This window comes from Rhinolophus ferrumequinum, chromosome 21, assembly GCF_004115265.2.
Source record: "Rhinolophus ferrumequinum isolate MPI-CBG mRhiFer1 chromosome 21, mRhiFer1_v1.p, whole genome shotgun sequence".
NCBI lineage: Eukaryota > Metazoa > Chordata > Mammalia > Chiroptera > Rhinolophidae > Rhinolophus > Rhinolophus ferrumequinum.
The window spans coordinates 50,127,093-50,153,098 of record NC_046304.1 but is presented as its reverse complement, the minus strand read 5'-3'; the positions used below and the strand labels follow the sequence as shown (position 1 = coordinate 50,153,098).

General features: G+C 49.8%; 3 protein-coding genes across 3 annotated transcripts; 1 reads left to right on the top strand and 2 right to left on the bottom strand.

Moving 5' to 3' along the window:
- Positions 1 to 1,120: 1,120 nt before the first annotated feature.
- Positions 1,121 to 6,455, bottom strand: LOC117013228 (E3 ubiquitin/ISG15 ligase TRIM25-like). The gene is given in 11 exon segments (XM_033090165.1): positions 1,121 to 1,290; positions 1,293 to 1,545; positions 1,548 to 1,627; positions 1,630 to 1,662; positions 2,501 to 2,563; positions 2,792 to 2,954; positions 3,825 to 4,049; positions 4,252 to 4,347; positions 5,391 to 5,629; positions 5,632 to 6,108; positions 6,434 to 6,455. Coding segments are annotated over 11 exon segments (1,821 nt in total).
- A 3,327-nt stretch (positions 6,456 to 9,782) lies between these two features.
- KCTD2 (potassium channel tetramerization domain containing 2) lies at positions 9,783 to 21,158 on the bottom strand. Its single transcript, XM_033089496.1, has 6 exons — positions 20,791 to 21,158; positions 18,938 to 19,046; positions 16,592 to 16,683; positions 12,440 to 12,535; positions 10,617 to 10,742; positions 9,783 to 9,834 (listed from the first exon to the last, which is right to left on the bottom strand). The coding sequence occupies exons 1-6, from the start codon at positions 21,124 to 21,126 to the stop codon at positions 9,805 to 9,807; spliced, it is 789 nt and encodes a 262-aa protein (XP_032945387.1). The 5' UTR covers positions 21,127 to 21,158; the 3' UTR covers positions 9,783 to 9,804.
- Positions 21,159 to 21,318: 160 nt separating this feature from the next.
- On the top strand, positions 21,319 to 26,006 carry ATP5PD (ATP synthase peripheral stalk subunit d). Its single transcript, XM_033089497.1, has 6 exons — positions 21,319 to 21,447; positions 22,996 to 23,126; positions 23,412 to 23,508; positions 24,787 to 24,858; positions 25,619 to 25,681; positions 25,809 to 26,006. Exons 2-6 carry the CDS (start codon positions 23,005 to 23,007, stop codon positions 25,938 to 25,940), a joined length of 486 nt encoding a protein of 161 aa, XP_032945388.1. The 5' UTR covers positions 21,319 to 21,447; positions 22,996 to 23,004; the 3' UTR covers positions 25,941 to 26,006.

Sequence of the window (26,006 nt, the reverse complement as noted above, 5' to 3'; positions counted from 1 at the left end):
GTTTGGCCTGTGTCTGGGACTACGTTGCCCTAGGGATTTTCTCCCATGACTGGTATCATTTCCTTGTCAGAGCCAATCATTAACCTTACTGAGAGCCCCCAAATGAGAAGCCACAGGAACAAATGGCTGGTTGAGGCTGGAAATTCGGAGGCAGCTTCCCCAGAGGGGTGAGTCCCCAGTCATGCTCCTGCAGGGTGGCAGGGCAGTGGCCTGGCCAGGGTCCAGCCTCTCCCTCAGGTTTCCACACCCCCTGCTGGGCAGGTGGGATAGGAGAGGCCTGGATGAGGACGAAGCCCCTTTGTCTTCCGGCAGTGTTACCCTCTGGGAGCTGAATGGGCTGGGCCTGTGGCTGGGGCAGGGAAAGCTGCTTTCAGGAACACTGAGGAGGGTACAGAGTGGTTTAAGTTTTGCCCACCCAGGATCGCCTCAGTTCCACAGCATGTCTGGACTATAAAACACCAGCTGTGTGAGAAGCTCAGCAATGCGCAGTAGGGTGCAGCCACAGCCGGGAGCAGCACTTAGGCCCTCAGCCTTTCTCTTTTGGTCTGAAATTGGCCTGCGTTCTTCCGCTTAACCTCTAGCCCCCAGTTAAACCAGTAAGTCAGACCGAACACCCCTACCCCAATCTGTAAGGTGCCACCTCTCAGTCTGGCCACCTGAAGGGGAGGAGCCTGAGAGAAGGCACCTGGTCCAAACCCCATCCACTCTCAGATCACAAGACCTTAGGGGACAGGTATCTACCTGGTGCTGTGTGGCCAGGACCAGCCTGGATAACCAAGGCCAGTGGCCTCTGACTGGTTCTGGACAGTTGGGAGTGAGGATGGGCTGTGCACCTGGGTCAGAAATGCCCCCTCCAGAGGCCACAGGACTGTCCCCAGTCCCAGGGAAAGTCCAGCGCCTTCTGTAGCTGTGGGGACAGACGGGTCTGCCTGTTTTCTGGGATTCCCAGGGCCACTGGGCAGGCAGGTGAGTGCTGCAGTTGGAGTCTAGCCAGCAGGTTGCATGGCAGGTTCGCCGCCCACCCCATCACCCCCAGCCAGGCGACCCCGAGGGCCGGCCACCCTCACGCTCCCCGCAGCGCCCCAGCCACCTCTAAAGTCCAGCTTTTATTTGCCGCTGCCTACACCTGCTTGAGCGTGACCAAGGCCCTGCTGCTGACCGTGACCGCCGGGTGCAGCGGCTCCAGGAAGGAGGCGAGGAAGCGGTAGCCGAGGCTGCCGCTGTCGGCCACGCTGTAGAAAGACAGGCAGCCGGCGCTACAACCAAGCGCCACGCCGAGCGTTGGTCGCCGCCGTGCAGCACGGTCTGCGTGTTGTTGTGCCACACGGAGAACTTGAGCGCGTCCCACTCCAGGCACCAGGAGTAGGGGTTGCGGCCCAGCAGGTAGACGATGTTGCGGGGTCGGCGGCCGCTGAGTGGGGAGCTGCGGCGGTAGGTGACGCCCCGGCACACCCACGAGTTGGACACCTTGGCCTCCCAGTCGTGGTGGCCCTCGGACAGGCCGCGCGAGCACAGCACCTGCGGCCACCCCTTGAAGCCGGGAAGGAGCTGCCCGCGGCATAGGGCTCCAGGAGGATGCCCAGGTTCAGCACCCAGTGGGTCTCCTGGAACAGGAAGAGCTCCTCGTGGCCATGGCGGGGTGGAAGTTCATGTTGCAGTCAGCTGGGAGGAGGGAAGGACAGGGGAGGAAAGGAAGCTGGGGTCAGCGGCCCAGGGCAGAGCCTGGGGGCCTGGAGGAACGAGGTGCTGAGTCTGATGGATGGTATTTACATAGAGGGCTCCAAGTGCTTCCACCCTCAGCTTCTAGGAGTGGCCCCTCTGCTCCCCACCCCCTTCCAAGTCTCCAACTGGGGGTTGGGGAAGGGCCCTGAGAGCCTCTGGAAGAAGGATGAAAGGTCCCCCCCAAAGGTCCACTTTCCTAGAGAAGCTGAGGACCGAGTTCTCCTCCCTGACCTCACCAGACCCTAACAGAGTCTCCCTTTTTTATTTATTCAGGATGCCAGATGGAGGGACTGAGGGAAAGTCAAGGGCAAGGGAGGATGTCCCGCAGAGGGTTCACTGAAGGCCATACCACCTCGACCCTGGAGATCGCAGACAAGCCATTGGGATTTGGTCCCCAGTCCAGCCGGGAGAGGGGACACCAAATGAAAAGGGAGATTGTCTGAGGAAGAAATGGACAGGCTGCTCCAAGCGGGCTTGGCTAATGCCCAGGGGAGGTTGGCAGCCAGCCAGCTGAGGGCAGAGGTTGTGCCACACCCCAGTGCCTGGGGGGGTGCGGAGCCTGCCTCTGGGCAGTCGGCGGGGTCTTGCCCCATCCACAGTGGTAGGACCGGACAAGTCTTCTCCCTTTTCTTTCAGGTCCCCAGTCCCAAGGAAGGAGAGCTGGCATCTCTCTGGAGCCCTGACATGAATGGAGGTGGAACTGGGGAAGTGGAGGCACCCAGGGGCCCTGCTCTCTCCTTCCTACCCTGGGGGCCAGACCCCAGTACGGAAGACTCACACTTGAGAAGTGTTTTCCTGTCCACAGCTGAGGGCAGCACCTCATAGGAGTTCATTTTAATGCCTGGGGGAGATGGAGAGGCTTTGCTGAGGACACTCTCACAGCCCAACACCCTTTCGGAGAGTGGCACGGGCTTCCAGAGGCTGTGTCACCTGGGGAAGGTGCACACGGGCAGGCAGGGCTCTCCACAAGTGCCCGGAACCCCAACCACTGCCCGGAACCCCAACCACTGCCCTGTAGGGCCGTCCCACCCCCAGAATCTCCAGTGGCCCCGGGCCACCAGGTACTGACCCCGCAGGAGGAGCTGGTTGACAAAGCTGAGCCCCACATCCATCAGCTGGCTCCGGAGCTCCGCCAGGGTCTCTGGCAGCTGGAGGAAGCTCTGCTTCTTCTCACAGTTGGTGCCCACCAGGGGTTCTATGCAGTCTGGGAAGTGCTTTAGCCTGGGGAACTCCTGATGCAGGGCGGGGCCAGGATACTTATGCCAGGGGCTTGGTGGTGTCCAGAACCATGGGGCAGGAGGAGAAGCTGCCCATTTTCAAACTTGGGCATCTCTCCCCGCTACTTCTGGTTGTTTGGAAATCTTAGGTTAAGGCTTTGCTAAAGCCACAGCGGAGCACATTAAGCAAAATGGATTTTTAGAAAACTATGGGGGGAGGGTGTCTTTTGAGCCTGTAATTGCTTAGTGAAAACCTTTGCCAAATGCTCCCTGTTGTGTATGTGGGCCAAGGTGAGCAATAATAGCCCCAGAAATCTGCTCAAGGGTGTGATGGCCGCTGAAGAAAGGAGAGCTAGGCTAGGACTTCCAAGCACAGGGTTTGGGCAGCGGGGACCCACCCACAGAGAAGGCTGCTGCCACCACCCTCACCCCACCCCCGACCCCACCAGCCACCCTGCTTGGTACCCTCTGGCAGCAGCACCAGATCAGGCTGAGGGCCAGGCCAGGGCTGAGGAATGAAAAGGGATTTCAATCCAGGCTTCGTAGATTGTTCTGGTCTCACTTCCAGCCCTGCCTGGGCTAGTCTGGAGAAACTTAGACTGTCAGATGCCCAGAATCCTAGGGTTCCAGGGAAACGGAGGCAGGAAATTGAGGGGAAGGCTGAGTGCTGAGGTGGAGGAAGCCAGGGGTGTTGGTGTAAGCTCAAGATGGATGAGCTGGCGGGGGGGGGGGGCTCCCCAAGGTAGGGAAGTGGACAAATGAGGCCACCCCAAACACTGGTCACGGAGTCCCAGGTCTGGGCAGGTCTGGTGTGTCAGTGGGTGGAGGAGGAGTGGAGGTTGTCACAGCACCTAGGGCAGAGGTGGCGGTGGGGCGGGGCCTTGCCTGCCGAAATTGCTGGTCACTCTGGTTGGTGCGCAGCCAGATGCTGTCCCCCTCCAGCTTTAGGAGCCGGTTGTGGCTCGGCTGGATGGAGCGGCCCAGCTTCCCCAGGGCAGCTGCCTCCTCTTTGTCCACAAAATCCAAGACCTTCACCTGCAGCGGTTTGACCTCCTGGATGATCTCTGAGAAGCAGTAGTTCACCTCATCCCGTGTTGTCTGGATCAATTTCTGGGCGGTTGGAGGGGAGGGGGCATAAAGAGTCATCTCTGAGCCCCACTCCCGTACCCTTATTGTCAAGGCTCAGAGCCGGCCCAGACACCCTGACTGTCAGCCTGGCCCCACACCATCCACTCCAAGCCCTGAGAGTCCCCCCAGCCTGATGCAGGGCGCTGGGGCAGCCCGGGCTGAGGGCGGGGTGGGCCACCCTTACCGAGAGGAAGGCCACCTGCCCGCGGTGCTTCCGGCTGTCGGAGGTGATCATTAGCCTCTGGGTCTCCACACTGGCCTGGACCTGCCGCCCCTCCACCTGGGGGGGGGGGAGGGCCCTGATTGCCGATGACCTGCCGCCCCTCCACCTGGGGTGAGGGGGGGGGAGGGCCCTGATTGCCGATGACCTAGGAGCAGCAGCCCTTCTCTGAGCAGCCCCATGTTCAAGCCCAGAAGAGACGTATCACTTACATTCTTAAACGGTTTCAATGAGAATGAGAAAGAGAATAGGAAAGACCCAGCTGAAGGGTAGCTGACTGGGGTCCTCCCCTCTACTCTTGGTCTCTCACTCCCTCCGTCCCCATTCTTAGGGGTCAGGTTCTCTGCTGTGATGACCATTGGTTTCCCATCACAAGAAGGGGCTTGAAAGGCCTACGAGGCAGTGGGTCAAGGAGGGGCACCCCACATATGGAGCCCTGGGCTCCCCGGGGCAGTTGCTCCACCTATTCCAGCAATGGGCATTTTCGTGTTTTGCAGTATATTATAGAACTGTGCTATTCCAAGTGCCTGTACGTGAACTGTCGCTGACCCACCACAAAATAAGAAGCTCGTGCCAGACGGTAAATCAACACACTGCTGCTTCCTTCACTGAGAAGACAGTGCCAGCCGATGTCAACAGTGTGATGAGCTGGTTTCCATTCCAGCACAAGCCCTTGCCATGGGCCGTTAACGGGTGGCTCTATTGGAAGAGGCCTGTCACAGAATATACATGACAGAATGTCTAACATCTAAGTATTCCATTATAAAAAGCAATACAAGTATATTAAACAAAATTTGAAAATAGAGAAAAGGGGACTCGCCCAACCTAACATGACATGTTTGTATTTTGATATATTTTCTTTCCACCTTTTTCCTGTGCAAGAAACTGAACACAGGACTCACCCGTGCCATTTGGGATCCTTATTCATTTAACACGCCAGCACTGATCCATCGCCCAGCATGACCCCGCTCACCATCACTTTAATGGCTCCAGAATTTTCCTCCAAGGAAAGGTGTGCCTGGGGCTTGCAAACGGCTTTCGCCTTCAGTGAAAGACTCCCAACCAGGAGATGCCACGCTCCTCCCGCCAACCACCAGCCTCACCTCCCTGCGGGCTCGCTCCTCCCCCAGGGGGATAGTGTCATGGTTCTTGTGCTGTTCCAGCAGGCAGGTCCCGCACACGCAGCAGCCTTCCGTGCGGCAGTACAGCCTCTGCAGCTTGCGATGCTTCTGGCACAAGCAGCTCTTGAGATCCCACACGGGCTCCAGCAGCTGGTGGTCCCGGAACACCTGCTCCGCAAAGTGGCTGCACTGGTGCTTCTCGCACAGGGAGGCCGGGCATCCAGGCATGACTTGACTGACTTGAGCTTCTGAGGGGCACAGAGGTCACAGGGCACGTCCCTGGGCCCGGCCAGTTTGCAAGAGGGCCCCAAGGTCTGGCCCTTGGTCTGGGTGAAGCAGGTCACCATCTCCAGGACGACATTCTTGCAGAGGCGCGGCCTGGAGGGGAAGCTCTCCCAGCACTGGGGACAATAGAGGGTCTCGCCCATGGTAGCCTGGTGGCCCCAGAACGCTTGGAGGCAGGACATACAGAAGTTGTGGCCACAGGCGGTGGTGAGTAGGTTGTGGAACACCTCCAGGCAAATGGGACAGATGACTTGCTCCTCCAACGTGCAGAACTTGCTGCTGGCACGGTCCGGGAACTGGCCTTCAGGAGGGCTTGAGGGCTGGGACGTGGTCCTGGACTGGCCCTGGGAAGACAGAGCAAAGCCATGCAGAAGCCAAGGCAGGAGCTGAGGCGACTTGCGGGGGTACACCAGTCCTTCTTAGAAGCAGCCGTCTGCCCATGGGCCACAGGGACCGTGTCATTGGTCAACCCATGGGGGGGCATAAACTAGGGGTTGTGTTCTCTTTGTCCTGGCCCTAATTCCTGGAACAAAGCCTGGACAAGACAGTGGATGGCAGAAAGCAGTCACATGACAAGGGAAAGGAGCCATGCCTTGGCTTTTCAGAAGAAAGGTAGGAAGCACAGGTATGTCATTCTCTGCATGTCAGGGAGAGCCCGAGGCTTGGCTGCTCTGTGGGGGGAGGGAAGAGAATCCTTGGGCACTCAGGTGCAGGGGGCCCCCTCACCCCTAGCCCTTCACCAGCTGCTCGGAGGGTCCCCATCAATCCAGTGTGCCCCCGTCCATTCCTTTACATCTCTCGGGATCTGACAACCGCCTTCTCACCTTTCCCTTCGGCTGCTGTTCTGTGGTCTCCCTAGCAAGTTAGCCCCCCTCAAAATCTGCCAGCAATTTTGCTCCTTGATGTCATAATTCAAGCGTGACCAGTCCCAGTATTCTGCTTGTGATGTCAGCAGGGCAAAAAGTGTGCCACTGGATTTGCAGTGCTGATGCATTGTCTCTTGCTGGTTACGTGACTGTCACCTCACATTTCTTAACTCATCCTTGCAGAGAAAACGTGCACCTCGTCACTCTCTTCCAGGAAGACTTTCCTTTAAAAGCCGTCTCATACTCCTCCCCTTGTCTCTCTGCAGCTCTCTGGTGCGTAGCCAGCCCATCTGTCCACCTCGTCTCACACTCTCCCTTCCTTTCAGATGCAGTAAAATGAAAGTGAGGAGGAGGAAGGCCCAACACCCTCTCGGCAGTTTTAACAGCAGGAGAAATCAGGACTTTGTAAGAAGCCCGCTAGAAAACATGCCGTGAAATTCGGCTCCAGAGAACAGTTGGCGAATCATTAATGGTGCCCGTGGAAACCAAGGAGCTTGCACTACTGGAAAACGTACAACAAAGGTTTCGAGATTCAGAAGTTTGTTTCATGTCTTTATTGACCCAAAAAAAAAAGTCACAACATTTCAGACTTTATTCAAACACACAAACAAGAACAAAGGGCACCCACAAGTGACAGGCACGGTCCCTAACGTCTGGATCAAAGGCCATGCTGGAGGGTGTGGGTGTCCTCTTGGCCCTACTCCTACAGTGTCTGTCCCTCCCCTACACCCCCCAGACACCCCTGAGGTCAGTTAAAGGGGAGCAGAAACAAAGTCACTGTGGAGGAGGCCGGGCCCCACCTCACTGCCAAGAGTAAAGAGCAGGTTTACCTGAGGAAAAGACAGAAGCATGCCACTGTGTTGTCACTCAGGAGATGCCAGGCTGCTCCCGGGGCATGGCCTGCAGCCTCAGGCTGGGCAGAGAATGAAGCAGGAAGACACCCCCCACTTGGCAGCCCTGGGCTGCTGGAGAGTGTGGGTCACTGGTCATGTGACACCCTCAAACCAACGGCCAGACCTCTCTGAAGATATCAGCCGGACTCTGCTGGGGGATGAAGACTTTCAAGAAAATACTCTAATTTGGTTCATAAAGGGCTTGGGTAAAATACTCTTCCAGAAACCTTAAGAAATGAGTCATCCTGAGATTTCTGGAACCTTGGAACAATTTAAATTGTCACTGGGTTGCCATGAGGAGGGAAGTGTGGTAAAAGCCAGCCATCTGGGAGATAAGAAATATTACTATGTCTGTTTCTCAGAGCACTTAGCAAGGGGCTCAGCAGTCTTTTTCCAGGATCCAGTGAGGAATTCTGCATGGAGAAGCCAAAGTAAGAGGGGCTTGCCGGGGTCTGCCTCCAGCCCTCCTCTCGTTCCTGCTGGCCGGGACCAGAGGCTGATTGAGGCACAGCCACCGAGAGCGCCCTGACTGGGCCTCTCCTTCCCGCCCGATGTCACTTACTCGCACTGGCCACAGAGCACCTCTCCCAAAGTCCGCTGTCCTACTCTGGTCCGAGCAGCTTTTCCTTGACACACTCAAATCTTTTTTTTTTCCCCCTGAAAGAGGACAGGGTGGATGCCTGCGACTTCTCTGAAAAGGTGAATACTTCCCTTGTAGCAGAAGTTCCTCTAATACTTTACAGATGAAAAAATCCTGGGCATCGGCCAGACTTCTGAGACGCCGCCACGCACGCTCGCGTGGGTACGCAGACACACGCCTATCAGCAGACGCCCCTGCACTCGCATTTCTATCCCACTTTACACAAAGTGAGAATGCTGGGCACCGGCAGGCCTCAAGCTCAAGACCTTTGGCACAGGCTAGTCGTTTCCAAACCTGGAGAGCCCAGACCCACCTGGTAAGCAGCTGAGCTGTGGCGCAGAGGACCTCAGTTTGCAAGGAACCCAGAGTGACTAGCTTGGTGGCTTGTACAGACCGAGCATTCGCCAGAGGCGTCGCGTCCTCCCCTCTGAGCCTGCCACACTGAAGGTCAAGGGGAATAAGGGTTCTCAGGCCCCTCCCTGTGCATCCAATGACTGCTACCCAACAAGGTCCAGGTACAGATTCTGTGGTCACAGCTTTGCTCCCCCCGGTCAACAAGCGTTTGATCCTTGAGGATGGCACTCCATAGAAAGAAGTGATGGGGCGGGGTAGGGCCAGGGGTGCGGGGAGTCCTCAGACTTCAATTCCACTAGTGGGGAAGGTGTGGGGTCACTGACACAGCTGTGGGGCACGTATGCCAAGGTTAGAAACCAAGAAGAGACACAAATATCACACGTTCAGTCAAGGCATTTTCAAGAGACAATCACAGAAATAACTTTTTTGGAAATTACAATGTGACACATTTGGCAACTCTTAAAGAAAACAGCCATCCCCACCCCAAGCCATCAGAGGGTCCGAAATCCCTTTATTCCAGTTTAAAAAGTCAGGGGAGGAAGATGGGCCAATGGAGGGTAAGAAAAGGCCGCAGGAAGCAGTTAAACCAACGACCTAAGGCTCCCACCTGTCTGATTCAGTACAGGGTGCCACCTGCCCAAAACCTCCTCTTGGGGAGAAAACAAGCGACCTGGAGGGGCCAGGCTGCCAGAGACAAACGAGGCAAAGCTGACCGCCCCAAAGCCGAGCAGTAATCCCCAATGTCCAACCACAAGCCACGATACCCGCCTCCCCTTCCTCAGAGGCTTTGTTCATAGGAATGTGGGATCCTCTGGCAACTCTGCCCTTTATCCAAACCTCAATTCAGTTTGACAAACGGAAGCTAGAATTGTTTGTATCTGCTATATTAGTTTGGGGTGCATAGAAGGATGGGAAAGAGTTTTACAGAGCGGCTGCCAACATCCAATGTGGCACACTCAGATGAAAACACGGCACAGCTCAGGGACAATCCTCTCATTTGCTGCAGCTCCCTGCAAGTCCAGGCACACACAAGGAGCTAGGCCTTCCTTTTCCTCTCTCCAGACCTCCGCAGGGCTCCGACTGGAACCCAGCCCAGATGCTGCTATAAAGATTTGTTGTAACACTGGCTAAGAAAACAAAAGCAGGTTTCTGAAAAGGTATTCTGCAGCCGGAAGCTACATCTATCTTCAGGTTCCTGTGGGTGCGGTGGGGATTCCTTTGGTTTTGACCAGAATGCTCTCCACTGGGGGCCAGGCTCAGCTTTGCTTTGCAGTAGCTCGGTGTCTGTACAGGAGCAAGATTTATCTTCACAGAGATGCTCTGCTGGGTTGCTCTCTTGACATTTCGGATTCTGGAGTTTACATCCGCGATCCTCTCTCTTGAAGAATCTAGAAGTGGAAGGTGGGGGAGAGGGCTGAGGCTGGTCTGGATGCAGGCTGAGGGTGCTAAGCAGACTGCTGAGGGAGAAGAAGTAGCCCCACAGCTGCTTCCCACTGGGCCCGTGAGCAGCACCCCGTTCCTTGTCAGGACTGGAGCCCCACCTCTCCTGAAGCACTTTCGTTGTAAAAGACTCTTGCTGAACACGGCCAGGCCAACTGTGCTGCTGGAGCACTTCTCCCACGCTAAAGGAAATGGTTCAGGCATGTCGGTGATGTGCGTGTGTGTGTGAGTGTGTGAGTGTGTGTGTGTGTGTGTGTGTGTGTTTGAGGAAAAAGAATATGATAGTATACAATTTTCCAGTAACTTAAGAATGGGAAAAGTCACAAAGGTAACCAAATACTTCTTCTCTTTAGGTAGAGGAAAGAGAGTGAGAGAGAGAGAGAGAAGAGAGAGAACAGTTTCAAATAATAAAGACAAAATACTTTCCAATTTTGAGTTTTAGAATTCTCACCTTGTAGTAATTAGTGGCAATAAGCTTTTCTTTTTCATTGATCTGAGAAAGGCTGGGAAAAGTCTACCCTATTTCAGATCATGTTTCCTAACTAAACACTGTCACTGCTCCATAAGTCTTGATTTAAATTACTAGAGGGAAAAGGTCAAAATGAAGGGGAAATGCAAAGCTGGCTTGAGAAGGAAAGGAAAGAACTGATGAGTGAGAGTTCAGACAAAGCCCGTGGAAAGGCTGGGAACCAACAGTCAGAGACAAAATTCTGCTGAAGCGACTTCTTACCTTTGCCTTCTCACTCGGCTCTATGACAATGCCATTGGTAGAATTATTTAGCTCTCTGGAGACAACACAGAGGAATTCTGCCTGATCTTCATTTCCATAGTTATAGGAAGATCCAATGCTGATTAGCTGATCAAACAAGAATATAGTGAACATACAGATCTTAAAATACTAAAGTGTCACACAAATTAAACCCATCTCCTGACTGAACATTGTAGTCTTGCTTCTCAATGGAGGAAGAATTCTCTAGGAGTATCGAGGCCCCAGGGGATAACTGGATCTGTTATTCATCAGGCGTCATCCGTAAGGGTTCCCCAAAGAGAACAGTCTGAGTTCTGCCACTGTCCCCTGAAATACCCCAAAGGCAGCTACCAGGATTAATGTGATCACATCCCCTCCAGTGAACACGGAGGGGAAACAGAATGTTTCTGTGGATGAAAATGGACACTTGCTTCATCCAAAACACCTACACAGAGCTGGCTCCTCTTTAAGCAGAAGTTCTAGACAGGAGACTGGCATTCGAAGGCTCTGGAAAGCACCAAGCAAATTACTATATGTCGCTGGCACTTTTAACCTTTTTGGGGAATTGAATTCAGGATTTAATGCTAAATAGGCAATAGACATGCTGAGGGAGAAGCTGAGCTCAAGGGTGAGGTCGGCCGGGTGTGCACGTGGGGCCTCAAGTCAGGCGACGGTGGCCGACTGGCTGTCTGGCTGGGCTGAAGACACCTCGGCCTCTTTGTGCACTAACTTCCCCATCCATATAATGGGCTCAATGGGAGCATACTTTGAATTCCTACAGGACATTAGCAAGATGAGAAAAATAAGATTAAAAAGTATTCATTGGTTTCACAAAGAATACTTGAAAAAAGTTTTTCTACTATCCTCTGCAGGGAGAACTACTTCTGGGGTGACAGTATGACGTTTTGCACCCCACACCTGCACAGGGGCGGACACACAAGCAGAACTAATTCTGCAGTGAAGGTAAATGTGAGGAATAACCCAGTATCGGTTCTGGAGACAGAGACACAAAAATAACTTTTATGTGAGAAGGTAACTTTACGGTGACAGCTTCAACTGACCTCTGAAACTCGACATACAAATAGGCAGGGTGCATGTAAAATTAAATATGTTCCTTGTATTCACGCTCAGCCGCCCTGTGTTTTGAAGACAATAGATGAAGTGAACAAGTCTGCCATCTAATGGAAGAAAGGAGGTAAAATTCTGACTTTTCCGGCCTTGTTTCCATACGGCACTCACAACCCCGAAGCTAAGAGAACAGAGGTCGACAGCCTGATGGGAACTGACCATGGCACGCTTTGCCTTACGCGTGGTTCCTTTCCCATCACAGCAGCTCACTATGCTGTGTATGGTGCATTACATACACACTCAGAGTGATCAAGTTCTGACCCTGGGGGAAGGAAAGGAAGGGTTATTGTTCAACCCTGGTCTTCTTTAGGTACTTATTCTAGAATGTGTCAACAGAGCACTTCTGACAAAAATCCCTCTCACAGGAAAATAAAACCAGAGAGAGAAGCACTTTCAAGCCAGAACAAGCTGCCGCCTCCCTCTGGGCACGATCAAGCTGAAACTTTGGATATGAAGCCGGGAGACATGATACTAGTCTCAGTTCTGCCCAACTCATCATATACTACTGACACATAGCCCACACCAAGTGGCACTCTCTCCCCAGGTTTCTGAACAGGATCATGAGAACCCAGCCTTACCGAACTCCCAGGGTCATTAACTGACTACAGACGGTGATGTTCGAAAAGTGTGCAATCCTAGGCTAAGACACTGGGATTGCTTCTACTTAAGGAACATACCTGTTCGAATTTCCAACCATCAGACATAGTGGAGACCATCTGCGTAAGCTCCTCTTCTTGGCACTGCAGGACTCGGTACACATGCTTCACGGGGCCCTGTGACAACCACGAACAGACTTGGAAGAAGTTTCAAGGACACAACAGTTTGCAGCAGCCTCGGAGAGGCGAAAAGAACAAACACTGAAAAGCAGCCTACTTGGCATTTTTTTTCTTGGCAGCCACTCTCTATCCCCTTTTACAAGTAGCATTGTAGTTTTTCAATAAAAACGAATGCAAGGAAAGTAAGGGTTTAAGGATATGAATCAGTGGGGAAAATAATTCTGAATTTTCAGACGGGTGAATTATGTGCTTGGAGTTCACCTATTCCCCTAAATAGAAAATAGAGTAAAATGACCTGAACTCTCGGACAAGAAAGCCACATTTTAAGTTGTTCAAATCTGACAGACATACTGAAAATGTAGAGCATATTTTGGTTGAGTGACACCTTATTATGGGACTAGTGTATTAAACAGGTGTCCCATAATATACAAACAGTTAAGCTATCTTGACCCTCGGCCTCTGCTACCTAAAAGTGAAAGTGTCTCAGTGTTCATTAAATGCTAACATTCCTGCTACAGACAACTGTGGTATAACAAAAAATAAATATTTGGTCTTTGTCCCTGGCTCCAAACACAGAGTTCCTAAAACCCTTAGAATCTTGAGTGACAGTGTCTATTATATGCTAATGATTGGTCACCAGAGAGACCAAGCACATAATTACAGGGCTAGAACTTTCAGTCCTACCCAACCTCAGGGGGGAGCGGAGAGGGGCTGGAGATTTCATTCAATAACCAAAAACCAAGGGTTTACTCAATCATGACTATAATGACACATCCTAAAAACCCCTGAACAATGAAGTTCAGGGAGATTCCAAGTCAGCAAACACAACCAGGGCTGGCAGTACCCCAACAGCTCAGGACCTCACCCTGTAAATCTCTTCACCTGGCTGTTCATTTGTACCCTTCATAATGAACTCTAACAGTAAGAACTCTTCCTGAGTTCTCTAAGTCATTCTAGCACATTATCGAACCTGAAGAGGGGCATCGTGGGAACCCTTGAATTTGCAGCCCACTTGGACAGAAGGGCCGGTAGGCGGGACGTAGGACTGGCGCCTGAAGTAAGGGCAGTTTTGTGAGACTGAGCCCTGAAACCCATGGGAATAGTTACTACTTCCAGGTAGTTGGTGTCAGACATTCAGAGAGAAGTCATTTGCTAGCCAGACTCAACGCTCCGGAATGGAAGTTAGATACAGAAGCCAAAAGGCTGAGCAACCGAGTGGCTGCCCCACAGCGGCAGCACTGAGGCCCCTAGACTTGACCAGAGCAGAAGCCTCACACTTGGCCTATGCGGGATGAGAAGCCAAAGTCAGGGGAGGATAAAGGTTGCTATAGGGAGGCGTGCTCGCCAGATGAAAGCTCCTGTTCCAGAAGGACAATTAAAGCCACACTGGAGCACTCAGTGTCTAGCAATCTGGGACCAATCAGCTGTCCATCTATTGCCCGTCCCGGAGGGCTTGGGCCATTTGCTAGAGCACAGACGGCAACCAAGTTTCCTAATGACGATGCTCGGTCACGGAGAGAGGGATCAGTTATGTTCAATCACAATTTTTAAGAAAATGTGGACTGTTTCCTTAAGAACAATGAAAATTTAGTTCTAGTATTTTTTCGAAAGGACGAGTGGGCTTCAGTTAGCTGGAAAATTAGTTTTGGAACAACTTAGTACTTGGGAAATTCCAGATAAACAACAGCAGCCACTGATGAGGGAATGCTCTCGTCTCCACTGCAGTCCTGAAAGGCAGGTCTTGGCTCCCTACTGCACGTGGGACACTGGTGCCAGAGTATGCTATCTTGCCAGCTGTAGAGCATGATGAGGATGAGAGGTAGGGCTGGGACTTGAACCCAGGTCAGCCTGACAACACTGTATTCTTTGTCCTTCTAAACGAGCTGTAGCTTTCACTAACCAAGGGACTGAGATATTTTAAAAATTTCCTTCCATACAAAACATAGGACAAATCTTCCAAAGATTTCAATCGACTCTAACCACACACTTTAGAAACAACCAGGTGTCTTATGTTACAAAACTCAGAGCATCAGAAGATCTATGATATTGGCCACAGTTGTCAAAGTCCCAGATATTTCAGACATCTGTATTGCTTCTTTATTCTTTTTATCTTCCAAAGTAAATCACGGGTGTTCTCAAATGCACCAAGATTAATCACCTAGCAAAAAATAATATCAGAGACAGCAAAGTAGTAGAATGGTGGCAGCCACCAAAAGAGAGATCACTAAAAAAAAGGTGGGGTAGGACCCCATATCTTGGGCTTTGCCAGAATGTCTGCCATGTGGGTCTCCTTTAAACAGAGACAAGTTAAAGGATGTAATGTGTTTGAAGGGACAACCACGGAAATCTACGCATGACCAACTTCACCTGAGAGTCACGTGCAACAAATGCAAAAGAGGGCATCTTTGAACAACATCAAATCATTGCTTAGATTTTCACTAAATAAAAAGGATACATGGAAAGATCAATTAACATCAAAAAGGTCTTGACATGCCTAGAATAAAAAAACTTCCAACTGGGTATAAATCCACAAGCATTCAGAATCTAGAGGGCTCAGTAACTTAACTGCCATCATCAAACAGAAATCTTAGGATGCTCTCAAGGAATGAGCCAATGGCAAAGAACCAGAATGTTCAGGTACTATGATTTGAATAGTCTCAAACTGCGTAATTCATGGTATCATCAAAATGTATACTAAGCGATCAAAAGTTTTTTTGGAATGTGGAAAATTGAGAATAAGGTTAGATTTTCAGAATGTCTAAGGTATTAAATATCTGCAATAGTGGAAAATGCCACGTAAATATAATGAGATGGCAGAAAGATTGGTGACACGAGATCATATTTCATGTGGTAATCTGCAAACCAACAACAGATTCATCTCTGAACATAAAAGGAGCCTTTCAGCCCTCGGCCAGATGAAAGAGAGCTAAACGAACAAGCCCTTCTTTCTACCTTTGCAAAGTGCTGGAGATAAAGTGGTAAGAGAGTTCATTTTTTATCATAGGTGTCAGTTATTCAACCAGATAATTCCATTTAGCACCAGAAAATGTTAACATACGAAGTCTACACAGAAAGAGCAAGGAAGTATTTTTCTACTTTGGAAAAGAAACGTATTGCCTTCCTCTTAATCACAGGAAAATTCTACGTCACAATAGATTAGATCTCAAGAAAGCACCCACTAGCAGTATCTGATGGGACCAGAGGCAAGTCACGCTACAAGACAGATGGTCACAGTGGAGTCTGCCTCTGTCCTGTGACTCCAGTTGTACTTTCTTAAAATAGAGCCCAAATACAGGACAGGGAGTGTCTGTTTTTCCTGCTAGACTTCAAGCTTCTTGAGGGCACGTACTTCTCCTGTTGTCATAGAATCCCAAGGACCTAACAGATGCTACTGTGGCCACTTAAGACACATGATGGGGGATGTGACATGAAGTGAGCTGAGTATGCGCCATTGTCTCTCCTTCTCAAACCAGGTGGCAAATTGTGTGTTTCATTTTTGTTACTATGTATACTGAGTTAATATCAAAATCCAGACTTCGTAATAAAAAAGAGAAACTTGATATTATTTCCTCAGAAGCACGTCTCACAAGCAGCTTCTGAAGTCTACACCATGAGACTGGTTTCAAGTGGCTGGCAGGAGCCAGATGTGTCGTGGTTGCATATTCAAGTCTGGTCCTAATAAAGAACGGCCAATAGGTGTAAGCAAGACCTCGCCTGGTCTTTACGCAGAGGGAGAGACACTCTGTCAGAGAGAACAGGTTTTGCACCTAAAGTGCTGTGGGTTCCTCCCAATGCCACACAGTGAGCAGCTACAAGCTCCCCATTCTTCTAAAGGGCCATGAGGCTGGTTTGTTTTCTCTGTTATTTCTTCTTCTCTACGTCCTTGCTCTGAACAAGTCTGGTGGAGTATGTGCTGTCTGTCTGGCAGATGGACAGTGTTCCTACACAGACCTCTGACTCTGAGAGTACATCATCCTTTCCAAGTCACACCCGGACACATGGACACAGAGAGCCACTGAGAGAGTTTTCCCTTAAAAGTTTAAAAGCCATTACTTGTGAAGTTCTGTTCTCATTGTCCCGTATCCTTTCCTTAACCAGTCGCACAAGAGATGCGATGTTATAAAACTCCGCCTCTTCCAGCACACCTAGAACAAAGAGAAAACTGTAGTTAAAGATGCGTGTGAATTCCCCAGAGAACAGTAAGAAAGGCTGAAGTTTACCGGCTTGCTAAGAACTGCATTTTTCAAATGCGAGTCTAGTCTCTCCCCCTCAATCTGGGAAATGTCTGTTTGCTGTTTAGGGTGTACTCACTACCTTTTTCCTAACATAAACGAGTTAAGCACCAGGTCTGCCGTGTTTCAACCCTACAGTTTTCCATCTGGCACCTTCCCTGACTCTCCCTGCACCTGCCATTAGCTGCAGGATAACTTTCCCATGTATCACTTAGTTCCTAGACCTAGTCACATTGGACATCTCCTGAGCTTGCAATTTTTACCTGAGCTTGTCATTTGTCCAGAAAATGACCAGGGATGGGTTATATGTATAAACACACATGGACCAAATTTCATAGGATGCTCATTGTTTGAACAACGTAAAAGGTAATCATGGAAAGCATCCTATGCTGAACGAAATCAAAGGTCCTAGACAGGACAACTAAGTGGGATGTGTGATCCTGTACCAGGAAGAAAACTTGCTACAAAGGCCTTTATGGGAATAGTTGACATAACTGGAATATAAGCTATAAAGTATTTATCAATATTAAATTTCCTCAATTGGATAACTACTGTGGTTATGTAAGAGAATATCCTTGTTCTTGGGAAATACACATTGAAGTAGTAAGGGGTACAGTTTGGAATCTATTCTCAAATAGTTCAGAAATAAAAACTGGGGGGTGGAGGGAAGCAGGAGGAGAGAGAAAATGAATGAATGATAATGTAAATATGACCAAAAAAACGTTAAAAGTGGTGAAATTGGGTAAAGAGAGTTCTTTGTACTATTCTTGCCCCTTTTTTGAAGTTTGAAATTATTTCAAATAAGTTTTTCAAAAGGCATTAGAAAAAAATGCTTAAGATTCCTCTTTTTAAGAAACAAGATTACCCACGAGTTGATCACTGTTGAAGCTGGATGGTGGGTGCATGGGACTTATGGTACTAGTTCCATTACTTTTGCATGCATTTCAAATGTTTAAAAAAGAGAAAGGGGCCGCTCTGGTGGCTCAGGTGGTTGGAGCGCCATGCTGCTAACGCCGAGGTCGCCGGTTCGATTCCCACCTGGGCCAGTGAGCTGCGCCCTATACAGCTAACATTGTGAACAGCTCTCCCTGGAGCTGGGCTGCCCTGAGCAGCTGGAGGTTGGTGTGAGCTGCCACGGGCTGCTGTGTGCTGCCACGGGCTGCTGTGTGCTGCCACGGGCTGCTGTGTGCCACCATGAGTGGCCGGTGGCCAGTGTGAGTAGCTGGCGAGAGCTGCCGTGAGCTGCTGTGAGCAGCCGACTGGTGACCGACTGCCTCAGCCGGGGGAGAACGCAAGGCTCATAATACCAGCATGGACCAGGGAGCTGTGTCCTACACAACTAGACTGAGAAACAAGGGCTTGAACTGGAGGGGTGAGGGGGAGGCAGAAGGGGAAAAAAAAAAGAGAAAGGGCATTAAAAAAAGAGAGAGTGAGTCCTCTTTTTACTGGTTGAAGCAGAGGTGTTTTGCAGCCTCTTAATTGACTAGCACAGCCATTACAGCGTTCTTACTCAGAGCTAACAGTCCCAGGTCAGGACGCACTGGATTCGGGGACAGGCCCCAATCTTCACTGAATGCCTTCGGTGAGACCAAGCCCAGCCTTTTAGAAAGATGTCTCACCCACTTACAGTTCAAATGCCCCCAAAACCAAAACGATGAGGCCATTGCTGATGCACCTGACAATGGACTGGAGAATGAATTAGGTCAGCTGCAAAAATTTATAAGGAGGCATGAGACCAGTCTTAAAAAAAATGAGGCCAAGCCTTTATTACTTTTTTACAGCTGTAAGTTCAAACTAAAATTGAAAATATAAATAACTGAATGTCAGAGAGATGTGTTGCTTCAGGCTACGGACATTCACTGCTAGCACATAAGTAAAAGTAAAAAGGGATCCTGACAATTGGGCAGGTTCAGCAAAAACTGCCGAAGCTGTCCACAAAGCTGGGCTACCTATTTTCCTTCTCATTAAGGAGGCTAAACAGAGCCCAGTGGGGCTCCGGCAAACAAGACTCCCTTGTACGACACTAGGTGACTGGAGACTCCCTGCTCACTTTCATAAACCTTTACTCTACTTGCACAAGCTCGATACACGTTTCAAACAAAAGTCAAATTTGTGAAACAGATTCAACCTGAATTTTGAAAATGCCCAATTCCAACACTGTTCTTACCTTCTTCTGCCAACTCCTTTGTAATGATGAGCTTCCCATGGCGGAGGTAGTTTAGGATAGGGCCAAAGTAGGTAGGATCCCTGTCAATCAGATAGGCTCCTGTCTCGTCCTGCCAACCAAACACAAGGGCATCGCAGTGGAACTTTCAGACCAAGTCAGGGCAGGGTTTCAACCTCTGTCACACTCATTAGTGAGAGCGCAAGTTTTGCTACACATTTGCTTATCAAAAACTACTGGCAAGAAGGCTAGCTTTATGTATGTTATATTTTAAGATCATTTATGCATGTACAGGCGTATCATCTAGTGTTTACTTGCATTTCTAAAATCTTTACTTGGACACATTACCAATACTCTTCTGTGGGCTATTTGTTATAACGAAAGAGGAAGAAAATGTCATAGTTGCATGACTTAAATCTTTGCTTGAGATGGACATTCTGACTTCTCTATTGCCCCCGAATCACATTCCTAATTCTAAGAAAACCTCTGTTTAGTTGGCAACGCTCCTGAGCTCAAGGCCAACATCAGTGGGAGTCTGCATTGCCAGCTGTAACTCACACACCCCAGCTCTGTGCCCAGAGGAAGCTTGGCACTGTCAGGAGTTGGCTCTGAGCAGCTTTAGTCCTACTCATCTTTACAGTAACAGGAACGAGAATAAACTGGCTCCTACTGAAATAAGGAAGACTTAGGGTAGATCAAAACAATTCCTTTATAAGCAAGCGTTTTGGAATCTCTTTAAAGTTAGAGTAGGACAAGTTTCCACCAATCTGAGATTTATTAGAGGAGAGGTAAGAGATGAATAAATGAAATCAACCCATGTTTACCCAACCCCAAGTCTGTATGGGTATAAGGTGGTGTAAAATATGGTCAATCCCTGTAAGTTGGGAACTAAAAGATGAACATATAAAGGTAAAAAAAAAAATTCAGACAACAGTTCAAACTGGAAATGGGTTAAGTGTCTTGGCTCCTCTCACCCTTGGTTAGCAGCCATGCATCTTGTCCAACAGCATTCTTGTTTTCCTTTTTCCCTGGGTCTCAATCAATCATCTTAGGTTTGCACTGGCAAATGGTAACCTCTTTCCAAGGAATGTATTTGATCTCAAATATGGACCTAAAACAGTGACTGTTACCAGATAGGAGATGAGGGGCCATGACCACAGGAAAGAAGTGTGGTATCACGAGAAGCACTTCCTGCAGCTGTGGAAGCCATCCTCTAAGGCTCTGACAGTCCAGGGGTGTCCAAACTGTTTTCAACGTTTTTCACCACGGGCCGTATGCGGTAAAACACACAAACAGCCGGGCCACTCACTCGAGGTGAAGTACGTATTGCCTCACCTGGTTTATTTAAGTAAACTAAATACATTTTTGGAATTTGCTGCGGGCCACTTAACAATGGATTGCGGGCCGCAGTTGGCCCGCGGGCCGCAGTTTGGACACCCCTGCGTCTAAGCCAAGCTTTCACCCAACTTGGCAGAAGGGTCCGAGAAGTCTGAGAAAGCTACAAAGATGCCTTAACTCAATCTGACCCAGTTCTGGATCTATCTGGCACAGGCAGTGAGGGGCTGACAAGCAGCCAGGGAAAAAGTCATGCAGATCTGAGGGGCTGGAATACGGAGAAGGGCACAGTGTGGCGAACAAGTCACTGCGAACGAAACGAAGGGTGGGGTCAGAGAGAAAACGGGGATGCACCTGAGAATGGGGGACAATAGCTCCCGGGGTTAGCCCGGCAGGGGAAGGGGAGGGGGCCCGGGACCGAGGAGCCCGTCTGTGAGGAGTGTGTCACAGGAATCTGGGGACGAGCCTAAGGTGAATGAGAGGGTCCAAAGGCCCGGGGCGCGCCCGAGGGCGGGGCGCACCTTGTCTGAGTCCAGCTCCGGGTCCTCCTGGCAGCAGAGGCGGCAGAGGAAGGACTTGGGCTCCCGGCCTAGGGTCTGTCTGGTGGTGACGAAGTAGGTGCCGCCCACGTTCAGCCGGACCCAGCGGGCCGCGCCGCCGCCCCCTGCCCGCTCGGGCGGTCCGGGACCCGGCTCCAGCGGCTGCGCGGCGGCAGGAGGGCGACCGTGCCCGCGGGGAGTAGGGCCAGCGGGGCGAGGGCTGGGGGGCCCGCGGCAAGGGCCGCCCCCGTCGCCCAGTCCGCTCCCGCCACCCCCTCCCAGCCCGGCCATCGCCGGGTCCAGTTGCAGCTCCGCCATCTTGGGCAGCCGCCGCCGCCGCTGCCCGCGCGCCGCCGGGCCGGCCCATCTCTCGGCAGGGAGAGTTGGGTCGGCCCATCGGCGGGGGTGGGGCCGGGGAGAGGGATGGGAGCGCCCCCAACCAGAGCTCGGGGACCCGCGCGATGGAGGTGCTGTGCCCGCCCTCGGGGGCGGGACTTCCGGAACTAGACTTCATCTCTATTGGCTGACCTGCAAAGCCTGGCTCGCCCCTTTGGACTTGGGGTTGGCTGAAGGGAGATTTCCGGTGACCCACTTCCGTTACTTGCTGCTGTGAACTGTGGGCCGCCGGGGTCGGTGAAGGTGAGTGGGGTTTGGGAGGTTGGGTCCGACGCCAGTGGGTTCCTCTGCTCTTTCGCTTCCAAACTTCGCGCTGACCCTTGTTGCAACCCTGTCAAGGACGCCAGGCCCTCCGGTTGCTCCACTGACAGAGTGCCCCGGGTGTAGCTGCTGCTGCCGCTGTGCTCCGTACTCCCTCTCCCCTCCCCCGCGCGCGAAGTCGCAGGGTCCCCGCTGTAACCTGGGCCGCCTTTAAGTTAGACGCTCCCACAATCTTTGTGTCGTCCAGTGCGGCCGACTTCAGTAGGCCGGTTTGGTGGCTCGAGAAAGGTTACCCGGAGGTTGTACAGCTTGATGTCCCCCCCCCCCCACCCCGTGTTCCAGCATTCGAGCGTTCAGAGCTTCTCAAGTACAGGGTTCATTTATCCCTTCAAAAAATATTCATTGAGCACGTCCTGGGTGCTTGACTCTTTTCTAGGTGCTGAGGATTCAGCGGTAAATAAAAGGCTAAATCCCTTCATTTATGAAGGTGTCCTGTTACTGATACTTGGGAAGGTCTCTGTAAGGGCATTGATTTCTCTGGCGTCTTTAAAAGTCACCGGCCCCTCACCTCCATTCCAGGAAACAAGCTATCCGCAGAGAGAAAGAAAGGAAGCGCCAGCTGTTGGACAAGTTTTTTTTTTTTTTAGGATCCTAAGGAAGATTTCTTCTACCTCCCTTGTGATCCACCCCGGTAGCTTGCAAAGACCTTTGACATTTCAGTCTTTCTCCTAATGTCTGGCACTGATCTTATTTAAAGTTGACGATTTTACTGTAGTCTATCTTGGTTTAAAAAAAATAGCTGTAGTCGCTCTCCATCTTCTCTCACATTCACATACCTATTGAATACCTCTTTGAAGGGTGTTGCTAATATACTCAGTATGTGCTGGTGCTGAGGGGAATAATCAGACGTGAATAAGAACTGCAGGTGTATTACCAATCTGATAGGGAGGAAGTAAAGAGCCCATTAAGTTTGTATAGACACAGAGCAAATTGATGAGCACTGTTTCATTTGATACTTTTAACAGCTTTCTGATGGAAGCAGGGCTGATATCCCCATTTTTCAGATGAGGACCTTCTGGCCTAGAGTCTCCTCTATTTAATCCCTATTGAAACTTAGGTATGTGTCAGGTTCTGTGCACTGAAGAATTAGTTAATAAAACACGATCTGAATGGAAATGTATTTAAATTATTCACTTTTATGCAATACATGAGTATTACTTTAGCAATTTTTCTGTAGGTACATGAAAAAACACTGGACTTTTAAGTATGAATTAGGAGTTGGGAAATAGAGGGAGGACCACTTAGGGGGAGAGAATATATTTATATGCCAGGTTGCAAACCTTGAATTTGAAAAGCTAAACTGTCCTCCTTTTCTGATGTAATAATCCTAATTTCTTTAGTTGATAAATATACCCACCAAGCGCTGAGAGGATGTGGATCTATTTCTTAAAGACTTGCAAGTTTCTAAGATGACCTTTAGAAGATTCTCTCCAAGAGCCCTGTTTTTATCTGACCTATTTTATCTTCCAGGATCTCAAGATGGCTGGGCGAAAACTTGCTCTAAAAGCCATTGACTGGGTGGCTTTTGGGGAGATAATACCCCGAAACCAGAAGGCCATTGCGAACTCCCTGAAATCCTGGAATGAGACCCTCACCTCCAGGTCAGTACCCTTCTGAGAAGGCGCCTCTTAACTTGACATTGAATGTGGAAACAAAACAGTGCTTTAGAATGAAGTATGAAATTTCTAATGCTCTTCTGACGGCAAGCATAAAGAAATCCATGTGTTTTCCAAATGAAAGTAATTCTTTTGCACTCCTATGAGCTCCCTCTTAGAGAAAAGTGTGATGGTAGCTCCAGGCTATAGGAATAAGGAACAGGGAAATGACTATGTGAGTTTTCTGCGGCTCATAGAGCACTCTTAACTTCTGCTTTTCCGTGTGAGCAGGTTGGCCACTCTGCCTGAGAATCCACCTGCTATCGACTGGGCTTACTACAAGGCCAATGTTGCGAAGGCCGGCTTGGTAGATGACTTTGAGAAGAAGGTGAGACTTTAGCTACAGCAGTGGTGTTGTAACGTGGCTTGTGGTGGGTTGTAGGATGGTAATAATTACATGGGCAGGACGAGAGTGAGGAAGGAAGGGTGGTATTACCACTCAGCTCGCAAGGGAAGCTCCCGAGAGCTTGGTGTTGCCGAAGGTCTTGTGTTGGTAAATTTAAATGGTAAATACATGCAGAGAATTCAAAGTGTGTTCATTCAGCGAGTTTTTATCCAAAGAAACAGCACAGTGTAGCCTTAATCAGGGAGCCAGAGGGCTGTCCAGTTAAATGTTTCCATCCAGCTCTTCCTGAATTATTTCTTAGTCCCCCACCTGTCTCCATTTGGAACAAACTAACATCTTTTCTTCCCTTTCACTGTTTTCTTCCTTTCTCTGCTCTGCCACTTACTGGCTCTTAGAGCTGTAATTTCTTGCCCACCGAGCAAAGGCCTACTTTGTGCCGGCTGGGTACAGTGCTAAATGCTGGGGTATAACACAAAGCAATCTTCTCAGGAGAACATCTCCATCTCCGGTATGCAAACATTACTTCCACCAAGTCCACTAGGGTTTCATTTAAAAGAAATCAAAACTTCTTTAGAACTACAAGTTGTGTTTTTTTTTTTCTGATTAGTTTGCTCATTTATTCTATTCTTTAGATTCCACGTATAAGTGAGATCATATGGTATTTATCTTGCTCCGTCTGACTTATTTCACTTAGCATAACGTTCTCTAGGTCCATCCATATCGTTGCAAATGGTAAGATTTCATTCTTCTTTATGGCCGAGTAATACTCCATTGTATAAATGTACCACAGTTTCTTAATCCAGTCGTCTACCAATGGGCATTTCGGTTGTTTCCATGTCTTGGCTATTGTGAATAGTGATACAATAAACATAGGGGTACATAGATTGTTTTCAAATTAGAGTTTTGGATTTCTCTGGATAGACACCTAAGAGAGGAATTGCTGGGTCATAAGGTTAGAACTACAAGGTTCTAAAAGGCCATTTTCGAGGCCATCCAGTCCACCTGTCCTTTTCAGATGATAAACTGAAGCTCATCGTAATAAAGAATGTGCCAGGTCTCGTTAGTTAGTGACAGGACTGAGAAGAACCTTGAGCTCATTTTTTTCCAGTCTAATTTTCTTTCCACTGCAACATCCTAGCTTCATACTGGTTTCCTCTGGGAAGGGAGCTGTGTTTTTATATGATCTATAAGGATTAGCAGCTTTGAGCCTTCTGGGCTCCCGGGGGTGTTGATGACAACTCACTGTCCCTGTGTTTGCAGTTTAAGGCACTGAAGGTTCCTGTGCCGGAGGATAAATACAGTAACCTGGTAGATGCAGAAGAAAAAGAAGATGTAAGTAGCTGAGATTCTTATTTTGTCTAAAATTCTCTTAATTCCTGACGGCTCTATATTTTGTAGTCATTAGGTGGAGGTAGAGTGAACTAAGAGGAACAATAAAAGGAAATTCTAGAAAATGCCACTAATCTGTGGTGACAGCCCATCAGTAGTTGCCTAGGAATGGGGGCCTGGTACATCTGTTCACTCTTGGTTGTGGTGATGATTTGTTTCAAAGGCGGATACACACATCAGAACTGCTGGAGTGGTACCCTTTAAATATGGAACGTTTTATTGTCTGTCAGTTATACCTCAACGAAGCTGTTAATAAATAGTGAAGGAGTTGGGAGTGGGTACGGAAGTCATGCGTGGTAGTATTCACATACCGGGCTGTTTGCTTGACGGTATGGAGGTCAGATGTGGGAGCTGAGATGGCCCCACGGAAGAAGTTTGGCTCGGTAGGCAGGCGGCTGGTCTTGATTGTACTTTAACTGGCCCCTATGAAACAGGCATTTTGCAGGTTGCTGGGACGAGTAACTTGCTGAAGAACCCTGGTTCTGCCATCATAAGCTGGTTCTCCTGTACGGGCTTCTTTGTGTGTTTAGGAAAAGCTGTAGTTTGCCTCCTAAAGCGAGCTCCCCACAGTAGTCAGGGCAGCCATGTATTCTCTAGAGAGTGGTAGGGAAGACTGGGCTGGTCAGGGACTTCTCCCATGGGAGCCTTGGGGTCAGGACAAGACAGCTTGGCCTCAAAATTGAATTTTTTCCTTCTCTTAAAGGTGAAAAGTTGTGCTGAGTTTCTGTCTATGTCGAAGACCAGGATTGAGCAGTACGAGAAAGAGGTGAGGGTGTGCCTTGGCCGCTGCCTGCAATGTTTTCTCCCCTTCACCTAGTGGCAGTCACCTGCCTGGGGTTCTTGTTTGCATCTCTCCAACCTTATTTACCTTAACACATTTCCCCGCCTTCCAGCTGGAGAAGTTGAGGAACATAATTCCATTCGATCAGATGACCATTGAGGACTTGAATGAAGTCTTCCCAGAAACCAAGTTAGACAAGAAGAAGTATCCCTACTGGCCTCACAAACCAATTGAGAATTTATAAACTTGAGTCTCGGAGAAAGCTCTGGCCCTCGTATTATAAACTCAACATTAAAACTAATTACCTAGT

Excerpts from the sequence above, each read along its gene's own strand:
- ATP5PD (XM_033089497.1), top strand. The coding sequence starts at position 23,005 with ATGGCTGGGCGAAAACTTGCTCTAAAAGCCATTGACTGGGTGGCTTTT. Across the intron at positions 23,127-23,411 it reads AATGAGACCCTCACCTCCAG|GTTGGCCACTCTGCCTGAGA; the intron begins GTCAGTACCCTT and ends CCGTGTGAGCAG. Across the intron at positions 25,682-25,808 it reads TTGAGCAGTACGAGAAAGAG|CTGGAGAAGTTGAGGAACAT; the intron begins GTGAGGGTGTGC and ends CCCGCCTTCCAG.
- KCTD2 (XM_033089496.1), bottom strand. The coding sequence starts at position 21,126 with ATGGCGGAGCTGCAACTGGACCCGGCGATGGCCGGGCTGGGAGGGGGT. Across the intron at positions 12,536-16,591 it reads ATGAGAACAGAACTTCACAA|GGCCCCGTGAAGCATGTGTA; the intron begins GTAATGGCTTTT and ends TGGTTGTCACAG. Across the intron at positions 9,835-10,616 it reads AGCCGAGTGAGAAGGCAAAG|ATTCTTCAAGAGAGAGGATC; the intron begins GTAAGAAGTCGC and ends TTCCACTTCTAG.